Raw genomic sequence first — 14,048 nt, 5'->3', positions numbered from 1 at the left:
AGTTATATAGAAAATAAAATTCTTTCCAAATTTAGTTCTTGCTTCCTGTCCTACCGTCAATCCAAACCAGCTTGGTAATTCCTATCCATTCAAAAGGAGGAAGAAAATAAAAATCTTTATTTTTTTTGTTGATTAATCTTTTTCTTTTTCTCAATATCTCCGAGTTTGATTCTGTGGTTCGGCTCGAGGGTAGATTTGCTCTCGGACCGATCCACAGGAGGAGGAGGAGGAGGAGGAGGAGGTATCAATGGGAATACTTGGTTATACGAAGAGGAGAGGAAGGAAGATGATCAGCTGCGTGTGCTGTTCTAAAGTGTCGGAAGAGAGAGTCAAGCCGGAGAAGAAGAGAAAAAAGAGAAAGTTTTTGAGGAAGAGAAAGGAGAAGAAGAAAGGGAAAGGCAGCCTTGCGAAACTCGTCAATACTATGTCCTTTAAATCTGGTAGGGATATATATATATTTGCACGGTAGTGCTTTTGTTGATCTTATATCAAGAAAAGTTTGGTTCATCAGAAAATAGAACAAGATTTAACTCTGATGACCAGGATAAGAAGTGCCAGAAACCTTAGATTCCTTATGGAATCACTTTGATTTGCTCCTCGCTGCACGAACAAACAGGAAGATTTTAAATGATTATACACATCATGCCTTGAAATGTTTAAAATGATTCAATTCTTCGCTATGTTCCTGTGCTTTACCTTTGCTTCAATTCTCTGACAGAATCTTTCAGAACTGGTACTTGCTTCAGCTAGATCTATTCACCATACTAGTATAACTATTCTGCACCATTGGTTGTAAATTAATAATTCAATGAAGAATTCCGTCATCGAAGACCACTATGTGATTACAACTTGTAGAAATTAAGTAACTTCTGTAAATATATTTCAGATGTTAATGTTATATATACAGATAGCTACAAACATCGAGCTGCAGCTGAGGAGATATTAAGAATTGGTAATCAAAACATCGCAGCCCGGGTGTTCACTTTCCATCAACTTGCAGCAGCAACCAAGAATTTCAGTTCAGATAATCTACTAGGTGAAGGTGGATTTGGAAGAGTGTACAAAGGATACCTTGAGGATGCCAATGAAGTATTTTTTTTTTTTTCTAATCCTCTAATCCTCATATCAGTTCATTTTTATCTTAGCTCAAAATTTGGAGCAGATCTAATATCTTGATTCAATCTCTTCAGATTGTAGCTGTTAAGCAGCTTGATAGAAATGGATGTCAGGGAAATCGCGAGTTCCTCATCGAAGTCCTAATGCTTAGCCTCCTGCATCACCCAAATCTGGTCAAGTTGCTCGGATACTGCGTTGATGGCGATCAAAGGATTCTAGTATATGAGTACATGCCACTAGGTTCATTAGAGGAACATCTCCTAGGTAAGCATATTGCAGGAAATCTCTTCTTTTTGGTAGTGTTTCCTAATCATCTCCTTTTCTAGGTATTATTTGTTAGAGATCGCCTTATATTCATTCACAAAGATAATGCTCATCATTGTATTTTTGAATAAAAATACCTTTAGTTGGTCCTTTTTTTTTCCTGTAATGGTGGTAACTTGCAAGAAGAATGATATCTTGGTCAAATAAATAGAAAATAGTGAATAAACTAGCAGAAAGTGGAAGGAGACGATTTGTATTTCGAGTAGTAATATATATTATATATATATATTGTTTTTGACACAATTATTTGATTCACTGCTATCAACAGATCTATCAGCTAAAACAAAGCCATTGGACTGGAGTACACGAATGAAAATAGCAGCTGGTGCAGCCAAAGGCCTAGAGTACTTGCATGAAATAGCTACTCCGCCAGTTATTTACCGCGATTTTAAAGCGTCGAACATTCTACTTGACGAAGAATTCAACCCAAAGTTGTCCGATTTTGGCCTAGCTAAGCTCGGTCCAGTTGGCGATAAGAGCCATGTCTCTACAAGGGTGATGGGTACCTATGGCTATTGTGCTCCAGAGTATGCATTAACTGGTAAATTAACAAAGATGTCTGATGTCTACAGTTATGGAGTTGTGCTCTTAGAGCTCATCACAGGAAGGAGAGCAATAGACACAACGAAACCAACTCACGAGCAACTCCTAGTTCGCTGGGTAAGTTAAGAGCCAAGCATTAAACATCTTCAAGCATTACAAAGTACGTAAATAGGATCCAGTTGCAGTCATATTTCTGAACTTCTGAAATCCTATATCTCATTGACAATCAGAATAATATTTTCAAAGCTCAATGTCAAATTAATACTACTCATGAAGTCGCTTTGCTTAAGAGAATGATCTATCCTTCAGTGATAATTAGTTTTATCAAGAAGATCAGTTTAATGTTAGATTTATAGGAAACAAACTATCCTTTCCCCCACTTAATTTTTTCTCGGCAAGAATCAGATCTGATAGATAGAATGCCTAACTAACCTGACAAACATTATTCTTCAAATAATGAGTATATTTTTCATTCACATATGCAGGCAGAGCCACTGTTTAAAGATAAGAGTAAATTTGTACAAATGGCAGATCCAATGCTCCAAGGGAAGTACCCCATGAAGGGTCTGTTCCAAGCTCTCGCAGTCGCCGCAATGTGTCTTCAAGAGGAAGCAGGCGGCCGCCCCCTCATCAGTGATGTGGTGACTGCTCTTGAATACCTTGCTGACTCAAGCAGCTACTCCATTGAAGGCTCTAAAGAAGCAATTCCAAAGAAGTTGCCCTCTCCCAGTTCAGAGGTAGACAAGGAAACAGCTGGGAGTACTGAGGGAGATAAATCACACTCACCTACAAACAGTGATGGAGAGAGTTTCTTTTCTTCATGAAGACAAGAAATCAAAATGTTTTATGATACTAATTAACAGAGATGTCGATGAAAGTTCGCATATGGATTGTATAGTTTTTTTTTTAAGAGCTCAACTATGCACTCATTATTCAAAACTTTTAAATGTCATCAATCGACCAAAATTTGCATCACTTAGTCACAAGATAAATTTCTTTAATTCACGCTAAAATTTAAAGTTGACCTGGAAGAGTTCTCGTTTCTTTATGTATGGAAAAATCATCGGAAGATAAGCGAAAAGAGATTGCATTCAGATCGTAGATAAATAATTATTTGCAAAATAAGACAACAAAATCCGTAGATAATTTATTAATATAAAAATAAGTACCTGCTCCCGAGTCGATCATTGTGAATAGCTATCCAAATCCTCTGTTTTCTTTCTGCTTCTCCTCCTCCTCTGCTCGTCTTTAAGGTTTTTTTTTTTTTCCTTTTCTCTTATATTCTGATATACGCCTGCAGGGGAGGGGTACACGTGTTCTCCAAACTCCTGCAAGAAATTCTTGCAACTATAGATGTAGCCGATCTGCTCACTTTTCCCGAACTGAAAGTTAGGATTTGCTCAGCCGTAACCATTTCCCTTCCCAATCCAATCCCAACCAAATCTCGTATTTTTCGCCTTCTCCTCGCACTTTCCCATCTCTGTCCATTTCTCGATTCGGTCTGAGACTTCTCGAAGGAGCGGTTGATGGCGTCGGAGCCCAAGAAGGCGGAGCTATTCGAGCTCAGTAATGGCACCATCACCGTTAAATTAACCAATTTTGGCGCTACGATTACCTCTCTCCTCGTCCCCGATGCCCACGGTATCAAAAAGTTTCCACTTTTTTTATTTCTTACTCATCATTGAGTGTAATCGTAGTCCAATTCCTCCTTGTTGACTTGGTTTTCAGGAAATCTCGCTGATGTCGTTCTCGGTTTCGATTCTCCCGACCATTATTATATCGTAAGACCTCTAATACCCATTATAAAGTGCCAGAAAAGGATTTTTTTTTCTTTCTTTCTGTGATTCGAGGGAAATGATAACTTTTTTCTTGCTTGTACCAGTAAAGCATATTGCCCATTTATAAAAAATGCCTCCTTTTATTATTTCTAAGTTTCTCATATCCTATGTAGATTAATTGTTACCCTTGAGGCATAAATTTTTTAAATTTTGACATGTTTTATATGATCAGAGTGGTAATGCACCTTACTTTGGATGTATTGTTGGGCGGGTTGCGAATAGAATTAAAGATGGGCAGTTCAGCCTTAACGGAGTGCTTTATTCTTTGCCAATCAACAACGGACCTAACAGCCTCCATGGTAAAAATCAAAAGCCCAATTTCTATTGAGATTAGAGTGCATGATTAATTGCCTTTAGGTGATATTTCTTTTCCTTCTCTTTAGAATTAGTTTCATTCATAGGAAGGGAACTTCTGAATTGTTGTTTCGGATAGTCTTCGTTATCTTGTAATTGACTTGCACTACCATTGGATGAATCACCATTTGTAGCTTCTAATTATGTAATGACCATTCTCTACCATAACACTGGACAAGTTAATGTGTGTAGTTAAGGCAGAACGACTTTTTTCGGTCTTTGCCAAATAAGAGTAATAATGATTATCATTATCTTTGAACGGTGTTCAGTAGATACATTGAGAACTGCAAGCCTAGTTATGAAGCAACCTCTCTCTTTTCTCAAATACAGGTATGGTGCTGAAATTGGAAAGAAATCATTTGTATATTAGGCATTGCTTAAAGATATAGGATATTCTGATTGTAGTATGATTGTTTTCTTATTCGCATATGATTATCCTCGATGTTCAAGAAGGAACACCCTAGAAGGTCATAACAAATTGTTGATAAACGGATCTGCAAATGAGCTGAGACAAGTAATACAGTACCCAGATCAGCTGGAAGCACAATAGGGGCAATCTGGCTTATACCCGAGGCAAATTGTTCAATTCCTTCTTTGAAGTCAGCTCTTAGATTAAATTGTATTTGAGCTTGACTTGTTTTATAATCAGTATGAGTTCAAGCAAAGTTTATCAAGTCTTGCCTAAGCTGGACGCACATTTAGAACTGCAAATCTAATAATAATGCAGAAAGAAATAAAATAAACCACTAGAATGTTTCTGAAACTTTACATGCTTGAAATGATGATAAAGTGGTCTAGGTTTGTAACTGCACAAGAGTTTATACAATTGGGTGTTTCACCTGATCAGTTTCAAACTTTCAATAGTGTTGTCAATCTCTAAAATTCCACATCATGTGGGTCTCTTAAAAAAATGGTGAAACTCCCATCTTGTATGCTAATTATGATTCAGTTCTGACTACTTACGAACCCAAAACATTTACTAGGAAGATTTCTCACTACAATCCTTACAGAGATGCAATTGTTTTGCTAACTATAGTGGTTTTCAATCTTCAGGTGGAAATAAGGGTTTCGACAAAATTCTGTGGGAGGTTGCAGAATATAACAAGGGGGAGAAGCCATCAATCACCTTCAAGTATCACAGTAAAGATGGGGAGGAAGGTAAGTACCATACTTTTTCTCAAAAAGGTAGTAAGATTTAACAAATATTTGCATGAATCAATTTTCTTAAAACAGGTTACCCTGGAGATGTTGCTGTCACTGCTACTTACTCTCTTCAATCTAATATGTCACTTAAGCTTGAAATGGAAGCCATATCTATTGACAAGCCTACACCAATCAATTTAGCACAGCACACCTACTGGAACCTAGCTGGTCACAACTCCGGGAATGTGCTCGAGCATTTGATTCAGATATGGGCATCTCACATAACTCCTGTCGACAAAAGCTCAATCCCAACGGGCGAAATCATGTCAGTCAATGGTACCCCGTTTGATTTTAACACCGAGAGTAGGGTTGGCAGCAGAATTGATAAAGTTCCTGGCGGTTATGATCACAATTATGTACTGGACTGTGGAGAAGAGAGATCAGGACTGAAGCGTGTAGCTAGAGTGAAGGACCCTTTGAGCTTACGGGTTCTGAACATATGGACTGATGCACCTGGTGTCCAGTTTTACACTGCCAATTACGTTGATGGTGTGGTCGGTAAAGGCGGTGCTGTTTATGAAAAGCATTCAGGGCTTTGCCTGGAGACCCAGGGATTTCCAAATGCCATCAACCAGCCTAACTTCCCTTCTGTTCTTGTGCAGCCTGGTGCGAAGTACAAGCACACTATGTTATTTGAGTTCTCCACTGAGTGATCTCTTTTGTTTCTTCACCTTTTCCTTTTTACTGTGGAAAGGGCTGTCATTATATTTCCTTATGCTGATGGAAGAAAATGCATATACAGAATCGGCACTTCATCTAGGATGAGTATATTTTATTTTCTTTATGTGAAGTGCTTCCTTAATGTTTTTTTTTTCTTGTTGATAAAATGCTTCCTTAATGTTAAGGTAAATAGTTTTTCCATCAATAGCCATCATGTATAGGAACGCTCCTCACCTCTCAACTTTCCTCTCAGACAACTATGAGATTAGTATTTATATTGATGAATAATATGCTGTCAGGTATGATTCAAAAGAATAAATTCTGTAGATATCCTATTTAATAGAAGCAATGCTAATTAAGTGAAGCTGGTCATAAACAACAGGAATTAGATGATAAATCCAAATGCATGATGAAGATGGCTTCATAGTTCATACAAGTTGTTATAGATTCTCGGTTCTATCAAAGTATTGCCTTGTGCTATCACGCCATTGTTTGGTGACCTGTGGATTCCTGAAACGAAATCATGCATGAGTTTAAACATAGTTGTCTACCCTAGTTTTTTCTCTTGTCATTATATAAACTTAGGCTAGGGCTCTAATATATCATTATAGAGCTGTATGGAAGGACAGGTGAAGATATGGCTGCAACTTGCCACCATCCTTATCGACATCGAGCTTATAAACATTGAATAATTTAGAATATTTGCCGTGCTTCTTTCTAAATAAAGCTGAACGCAGGGAGGATTCAGCTGCTATTCTGATTGGTGTCATGTACAGCAAAATATCAGAACTTATCTATAGATAGATATATTGGGCAGTCATTGGTGGGTGTACAAATAATAGTCATCGTCAACACAAAGATTGACACAAAAAAGAAAGAAGAACAGCCACAGCTACTTAAACTGTTCAAAGACTTTAACTTCATGACCATTTTTTTTTTATCACAGTAACATGTGGATGTGGGTCTAGTGAATCGATTTGCAAGTACGTCAAAATAACATAGATTCTTCGATGACAAAGATGATTACTTAGCTGTTGATACGTTAAAAAAAAAAAAAAACTCTCCTTTTCTTCTTGGAGCCAAGTGCCACGCTTAATGGCGTTATTATTCCTTCGTTTACGCTCTAAGCCAAGAAGCATGTGCAATACTACCTAGGATTCCAATATAAACAACAATTAGGACTTACGATTAGCATAATTGTTGGTCTCAAAGAAATGCACCGAATTATACACCCGACAAGAAGACAAGCTTTGGTGCTCAGAGGACGGCCATGGACCCACCCTCATGGGCACTGATCTGTCCACCTCAACAACTTGTCCCTAAATTGCGACCTTTTCTAGACTAAATTGGTGGCTAATGCTAGAGTTTATAATTTAGTTGCTCGTCTTCTTCTCCGGTGCAATTTCTTGAGTTTAATAAACAGTTTTGCTTGAGCGTGAATTCACTGTTCTGCGATTGGAAAAGCTACAGCAACAAAAGCAATAAATAATCCAACTTTTTGGCTTGTTTCAGGGTGCTTCTTTCCTGCCTTACAAAATAAATAAATCAAAGAAGAAAGCTTGATGGGTAACGAACGGTTATAAGAAGCAGCCACCGATACTTTAACCTCGAAAAATATCGTCTTTACGACATCTTTTGAGAATTTAATTATTTATTATTAGGAGGTGGCATCTTGCAAGTGTGTCAAAGGAGGGATTTTTATCGTATTAAGATGAATATAGGTGGTGATATGCAAAACAGCCCTTTCTTTTCTAAATAAATGGAAGCAGAAATCTATAACCCGTTCATGGCACTGGCACCAACGAGGACATGTCCAGGGAGAGTTAATGGCGTAGCACACGAGGAAGTCGACAGTGAGAGGATATGAGAGAGGTATAAATTCTGCGAGGCATCGCTTGAGTGAGACGCTACGGTTTCCTCTCCGAATAATCCGCTTACAAGGACCGGCATTTGTGAAGAAATCTTTTGTATCTTCTGTGCTTCTCCTTGTCTTCTTTAAAGAGCCTTCGCGAGAGATGTTGAGATGTTGAGGTGAGAGCGGAGGCATCGAGCGCTTGCTGTTGGGTATGTTTCAAAATCCAATTTTGTCGTTCCCTCATTATTCATGTGAATTTGGGATTTGGTCGCTCTAGAGGTTGAGATTTGGGGAGTTGGGTTCTTTTTGTTTCGCCGTTTCTTTGTTGATTTGCTCGTCTTCATCATCAGATTAATGCTAATTTTCTGAATTGAGATTTGAGTTAGGTTCTCTCTTCTTTTTTTCTGAGAAATTCCTTTTGCATGTATGACTTGGAAGCAACTGAAAAAAATAAATTGGTCTTTGTTTTAATCAGAATGTGGATCTTATATGATAACATATTTGTTAGTGGAGTCTATTGATCTGTACATTTTTTTTTACTGGGGTCATATGGATTTGGACATTTTTATAAAGAAAAAGGAATCGAATTATGTGGAGTGGTGCCATAGTAAAGAAGAAAAGTCTTTGGTTGTCTTATATCTGTCGTAAAAGCATGTTGTTGATGCATCTTAAATATGGTCTTTGTGATTTTCTAGAAAAGTTTGAAACTTGCTGTTGCTAATCCAATCATCAATTTAGTAATGAGGTGACATCGTATTGATGGGTTGTTTCGAACAATATTTGTGTTAGACAAAGAGTAACTCATTCAATTTGCAACAGTGAGATAACTGATAGGAGAATGCACCTATCTTCATGCACTTTACTTGGTCACCGATCAATTTCTAATGATGAATAAGAGTAATGAATCCTGTCTTTAGGAGTTCTTTCCTCTTGAAAGTTAAAATTCTCATGCCTCACAAGAAAAGAAAGTAGCTTTTACATGCTTGAAAGCCCTCCTACACTCCTCCGTGCTTGTCTTTCCAATAGGTCTTTTAGGATTCATGGGAAAACCTCCTAGCAAAACTTTGGCCAAGAATTTGACTACAGATTCCATGAAGAGAACCATTCATTATCAATTCCTGCAAATCATGATGGATCATGTTGATCTATTATTCAGAATCATAGTAGATGAGTGGCCTTAAATAAAGAAGCCAACAATTAAAATCTTGTTGACTTTCTACTATCATTGTACTCTTTCTGACAAAACCACCGGCAAGATGTAATTGTATGGACAGTTTGAATTTAGCGATCGGTTTTAGAAGGATCTGCTTCTCATTACTTTCTTCTGTATTTTTATTCTTAAAAGATAATTAATCTCTTTCTGTTATATGATAGTTTGTAATAGAGGATGAAGTTAGCTATGATTTGGTGGAGCTACATATCTATAGCAATGTGCACCAGCATATCTAAGAAATATAATTCTTACAGAGAAATCGGAAGTCTAGAACAAGTCAAAGGTTTAAACATATTGGCTTGGTTTTTTATATATTTATCCTTGCATGTGGAAATTTTGGTTGTGCATATCCTGGTTGTAATGATTTTGTTTACTCTATTCATGAAAGCAAGGTTGTTAAATTGCACTAGAATGGTGATGAACTATTTAAACAGAGGCTATATGCATAGGCTTTAAGTGGGTTCCTAGAACTAAAGTAACGTTAAATTTGTGAGCTAACTTTTTTTACAAAGATGACACTCGTAATCTGTTACATAGTTTGACCCAAATGTTAAAGGAAAGATGTATATATTTTGCTGGAAGTATATCACAAAATTCAAATCCTGGAAAAGTTACACCCATTATGATTATCCATCATATTGATATGAAACTTTTGGATAATCAGCTAGCTTAGATGCTAATTCCTCATGATATAGTTTAGGTGGTCTAGGCTACTATCATGTATTATCTCATCAACATGAAATCGAGGAATACAAATTGCATGTGTTGTGTAGTTTCTATTGAGTTGCAATAGATATAACAAAAAAGAAGGCATCTTTTGCATTACAGCTGGATGTCATACAAGCAGTTGATGCTTGAGATCATAGGTTTGTTGAAGTGCTTAATGGGGGCTTGCCTTTTACATTTAGGTTCTCTGCTTTTGACAATGCTATCAACTTTTTTTTTTTTCTAGTGTTCATTTATCGCACTGTATCAGCATAAGTAGGTATGGCATGGCTTGGTAAATGTTTTTTTTTCCTCCTTTTATGTACTTTCCATTTGGAAGAAGAAGTCTCCATCCATGTAGTTCCTGTTTGATTTTTTTTTTCAGTAGTCTTATGATTAAATATACAAATGCTATCTTGCTTTGTGACAAATTTATTTCTTACCACATGCAGTTTACAAACCAGGGTTCTGGCCTAGAATACATCGGTGACGATCATCGAAGTCCTAATATAGTATCTAGTTGGTTTCCCCAAAACTTTCAGTAGTGATCAACATCTAAGCCACTTTGTTACCAGAAGAAGAGATAATGCCTCAGGCAACAGAACTTATGGATACCAATGGAGGGTCTGTTAAGGTTGGGACCACAGGCAAAATTGGCTCTCTTATGTCACAAGAACTGGACTCCATGAAAAATCCACCGAAAGCATCTTCCTCTTCACGGAGAAGGCATCAAACAGCCCCTGTTTCAGTGCCATGTGGTGCTAGTCCTAAGAAAGCAATCCAAAGGAAAAATCCACAAAATGGCAACACTGGTCACAGAAGCCCTGGTGATGGCCATAAGCCAAGAAGAAACATCCGGGAGAATGGACATCAAGCCCCAATGCTGAGCTCTGATAGTAACCATACTGGCAGAAATCCTAACATAGATAAAGTAGAAAAGAAAGGACATGCTTACATTGCCCAAGTTGTAGATATCAAGTGTAGCAATCCCATGAGCAGCCGGCTTAGGAAGCTTGGCTTCTCTAAGCTCTCCGAGTCCATCGCCTAGTCTCGAGGAAACTCCTTCCCATCTGTTCTCAAGTTCTTATATCCAATCCTTGCTATCCTCCCAGTATGGCCAGTCTCAGTTATATCCACTGCAGAGCAGATGCTTGGCAAGAATCCTCCGGCTGCAACTACCTTCTTTTTCAAGTTAGCTCCATTGGTGCCTGACTTATTTCTAGAGCTTCTACTAGCAGAGGCCACCTCTGTAGCTCTTGTCCCCTGTTTCTGATGGGAGGTGTTAAGATTGTCTTCTTGGAGCCTCCTGAAGTACTCAATCTCTTGGGAGACGAGGGAAGCGATTGTCCCTCGCGCGCCAACCTCAACCGGGCTCGGTGTCGCTGCCATTTCCTTAGACACAGCTGCTGCTTCTGGTTCTTGTTCATATGCCATGATGGAGAGGAGAGGATGGTGGTGGAGTAGCTTAGAGGGGTGTCCTGAGTTGGGTGGGAATTGCTTTTTGTTGATGGTTGCCTTTCACATAAATGAGTCTTTAGCAGGGATAGATGAGGATTGGTCAAATGAAGACTCTTTATCAGAATTCAATACACACACACACATATATATATATCTATATAACTCGTGCATTATATAGTTAGTACTTTCTCTTGTGATGGTTGGGGAATTAATTAGGATGTGGGTGGAGATGGTAGGTGCTGCAAGTGTGTTCTCTTTTGCGGTTTTAGAATCGTATACTTTTCCTTTAATGGTTGAAATCACACAGGAAGAATGGGCCCATCTCTGTTTGGATTTTGCATATGGAAGGATATGAATCAGGGATCATAACTAACAATGTTTAGATTTCTCGTTATTATTTTCACAGAATAATTCAGGTATGATTAGGAAATGCCTCAAGATTCGTGTCGATCAGCTGTTTGCCCATCCCGATACGATATCTCCGATAACACGGGAAACGGGATAGATTGTATTATTCTTCCGCCTATATTTTTTTTAATCCGCGCAAAAATCTGAGAACCTTAGTTTTTGACTATTTTAAGTCTATCCCTAATTTTTTAAATTTATTTTTAAATCTAAATATAAGAGTTTCGAATCAATTGATCCAGTTAAAAAAGTTTATTTAGTTTTTAAATTTTTTTTTATATAAGTTACTTTCGAATATAAGTCATTGATAATATTTATTGATTTATATTTAGATAGTAAGCGATTTATAAACACGTATAATTCTTATCTTTAAAATTTTCAGTGTACAGTAAAATAAATAATGAGAGGGATAATTTGGTCAGAAACTCGGATCCTTATCCAAAATCCGTGGAATAGCCTCCATCCAATCCGGAATAACGCCGGTTATTCCCCCCCAAGCTTTATCGCACCCAGATCCCAAATTCCAGCACCACCTGTTATCCTCTCTTTCTCTCTCTTTGTGCTCGAGAGAGTGAGAGAGCGAAACCTCCAATTGAATATAACTTCCATCCACCATTCTCCTCCTCCTCCACCACTCCAATGGCTTCAATCCCTTGCACCATTTATCTCCAAATCCCAGCTCCTCCTCCTTCTTCTTCTTCTCCACGTTCTTTCGAGAAACTGAGGTCTCCGTTCCTCGCCATTACGAAGAGGATTGGGTGGATAAGGTCCTCTCAGATTAGGGCTAAGATGGCGCCCAGCACCGGCCGGAGGAGCGCGACGTGCTTCTTCCGGTTCGGGAATCGCGGCGCGGAGGATGCTGGAATATACGGCAGCCAGAGCCGGGATGACTTCGATCGCGACGATGTTGAGCAGGTGTTTGCTTTAACTCTTTCTCTGCTACCTCTTGGGCTTCTAATTGGTTCAAAAGGTTACAATTATTTACTGATCTTCTACTGTTGTACTTAAGAGAGCCTCAAAGGTTTCCCTGTCCTTCAAGCAGAAACTCGTTTGCATGCGGAATTCGAATGAAAAAGGCTACTCTTTTTTTTGTGTGTGGTAATTTCTGAACAACTGTTTGTGACATGGAACTGATCAACTACATGGGAATTCTATGATCGTCAAATCATACTAGGAGATAGATTTTTATACTTCTATTCTACCGTGAGACAATTCGATTAGTTTTTGTAAGTCAAGACACAAGGTTGCATGACCAGTTGAAAAACGCCCTGGATGATCTTATCTTTGCTACATTTCAATCAGTTTTGTAGTAATTAAACATATACTATGTTTTTGTGCTCTGCAAATGGCACTGATTGGGAATTTTATACAAGGAAATTTCTGTTTCCAGTGAGAAGCAATGATCAACATTTCCTGAAGTTCACTATGTTATATGGTATCAAATTTTTTTCATTAATCTGTACTTTTCTCATATTGTTGAACAAATTTATTCACAGTATTTCAACTATATGGGAATGCTTGCTGTTGAGGGTACATATGATAAGATGGAGGCACTTTTAAGCCAAAACATTCATCCTGTGGATATCTTACTGATGTTGGCATCTTCGGAAGGCGACACACCGAAAATTGAGGAACTCTTGAGAGCTGGTGCCAAGTATGATATCAAAGATGCAGATGGGAGAACAGCTTTGGATAGAGCAGCCACTGATGAGATCAAGGAACTCATCCTTGGGTTTTCTGCTCAGAAAGCTTGATTAAGAACACTCATCAGAAAATTACTTGCAGGCGTTTTCTTTTGTTAGTTTTATTTGGTTTTGCTGTGATAGGAAAGTAGTTGTTGCAAAGTTTTGCACATTAATGGGTCTGGTCTTCTCTGCATTAGAACTGCCGATATCAAAATTATTATCCAATTTGCAGCCAGATTGCTTTTTTATTTTTATTTTTTGTTGTTGTAAACTTCAATATGTAAAGTGCAAAACTGAGGCCTGAGGTGGGTACTCAAATGTTGATGTAGTTCAGAAATGCATATTTAAGTTGCATAATTTTTGTATTGATGATTTTATTGACGTCTCTGTGGATTAGTTGAACAACCAATTAGTTCAGTTATAGTTCATTTTTGTTGTCAGTTAAACCCCGTATTTTACCTCATGAAACTGGTTAAAGAAGAGGTAAACTTAAAGGGCATATATTGGAAAGGTTGAAATTTTCAGATGAAAATATGTACTTTGTATCCCTATCCCAGAAAAGTATCCACAAGGACCTAAAATGAAGGGCTGATACGCTAATTGATATATATCCACACCTAGTTGACCTCGCTATAAACACCAGATCAACTGGCAATGCTCTTCTTTGTCTGCTAAAATGATTCGAATAT

General features: G+C 37.9%; 5 protein-coding genes across 5 annotated transcripts; 4 read left to right on the top strand and 1 right to left on the bottom strand.

The window, feature by feature from the left end:
* The first annotated feature begins 287 nt into the window (after nucleotides 1-287).
* Nucleotides 288-2,959, top strand: LOC140784185 (probable serine/threonine-protein kinase PBL23). Its single transcript, XM_073131437.1, has 5 exons — nucleotides 288-440; nucleotides 908-1,089; nucleotides 1,191-1,380; nucleotides 1,709-2,100; nucleotides 2,469-2,959. Exons 1-5 carry the CDS (start codon nucleotides 425-427, stop codon nucleotides 2,805-2,807), a joined length of 1,119 nt encoding a protein of 372 aa, XP_072987538.1. The 5' UTR covers nucleotides 288-424; the 3' UTR covers nucleotides 2,808-2,959.
* Nucleotides 2,960-3,481: 522 nt separating this feature from the next.
* LOC140784186 (uncharacterized) lies at nucleotides 3,482-6,162 on the top strand. Its single transcript, XM_073131438.1, has 5 exons — nucleotides 3,482-3,624; nucleotides 3,712-3,764; nucleotides 3,994-4,120; nucleotides 5,229-5,333; nucleotides 5,409-6,162. Exons 1-5 carry the CDS (start codon nucleotides 3,510-3,512, stop codon nucleotides 6,029-6,031), a joined length of 1,023 nt encoding a protein of 340 aa, XP_072987539.1. The 5' UTR covers nucleotides 3,482-3,509; the 3' UTR covers nucleotides 6,032-6,162.
* A 1,556-nt stretch (nucleotides 6,163-7,718) lies between these two features.
* LOC140784187 (protein LHCP TRANSLOCATION DEFECT) lies at nucleotides 7,719-13,764 on the top strand. Its single transcript, XM_073131439.1, has 3 exons — nucleotides 7,719-8,102; nucleotides 10,264-12,589; nucleotides 13,171-13,764. The coding sequence occupies exons 2-3, from the start codon at nucleotides 12,314-12,316 to the stop codon at nucleotides 13,426-13,428; spliced, it is 534 nt and encodes a 177-aa protein (XP_072987540.1). The 5' UTR covers nucleotides 7,719-8,102; nucleotides 10,264-12,313; the 3' UTR covers nucleotides 13,429-13,764.
* Nucleotides 10,398-10,859, top strand: LOC140783482 (uncharacterized). Its single transcript, XM_073130379.1, has one exon. The coding sequence runs from the start codon at nucleotides 10,398-10,400 to the stop codon at nucleotides 10,857-10,859; it is 462 nt and encodes a 153-aa protein (XP_072986480.1).
* Nucleotides 10,856-11,245, bottom strand: LOC140783481 (uncharacterized). Its single transcript, XM_073130377.1, has one exon. The coding sequence runs from the start codon at nucleotides 11,243-11,245 to the stop codon at nucleotides 10,856-10,858; it is 390 nt and encodes a 129-aa protein (XP_072986478.1).
* Nucleotides 13,765-14,048: the final 284 nt, after the last annotated feature.

Source organism: Typha latifolia, chromosome 3, assembly GCF_019914945.1.
Source record: "Typha latifolia isolate L0001 chromosome 3, TyphaL0001v2, whole genome shotgun sequence".
In the NCBI taxonomy this organism is placed as follows: Eukaryota; Viridiplantae; Streptophyta; class Magnoliopsida; order Poales; family Typhaceae; genus Typha; species Typha latifolia.
Note: the sequence above shows the minus strand (reverse complement) of the source record. Positions and strands in the feature narration are given on the sequence as shown.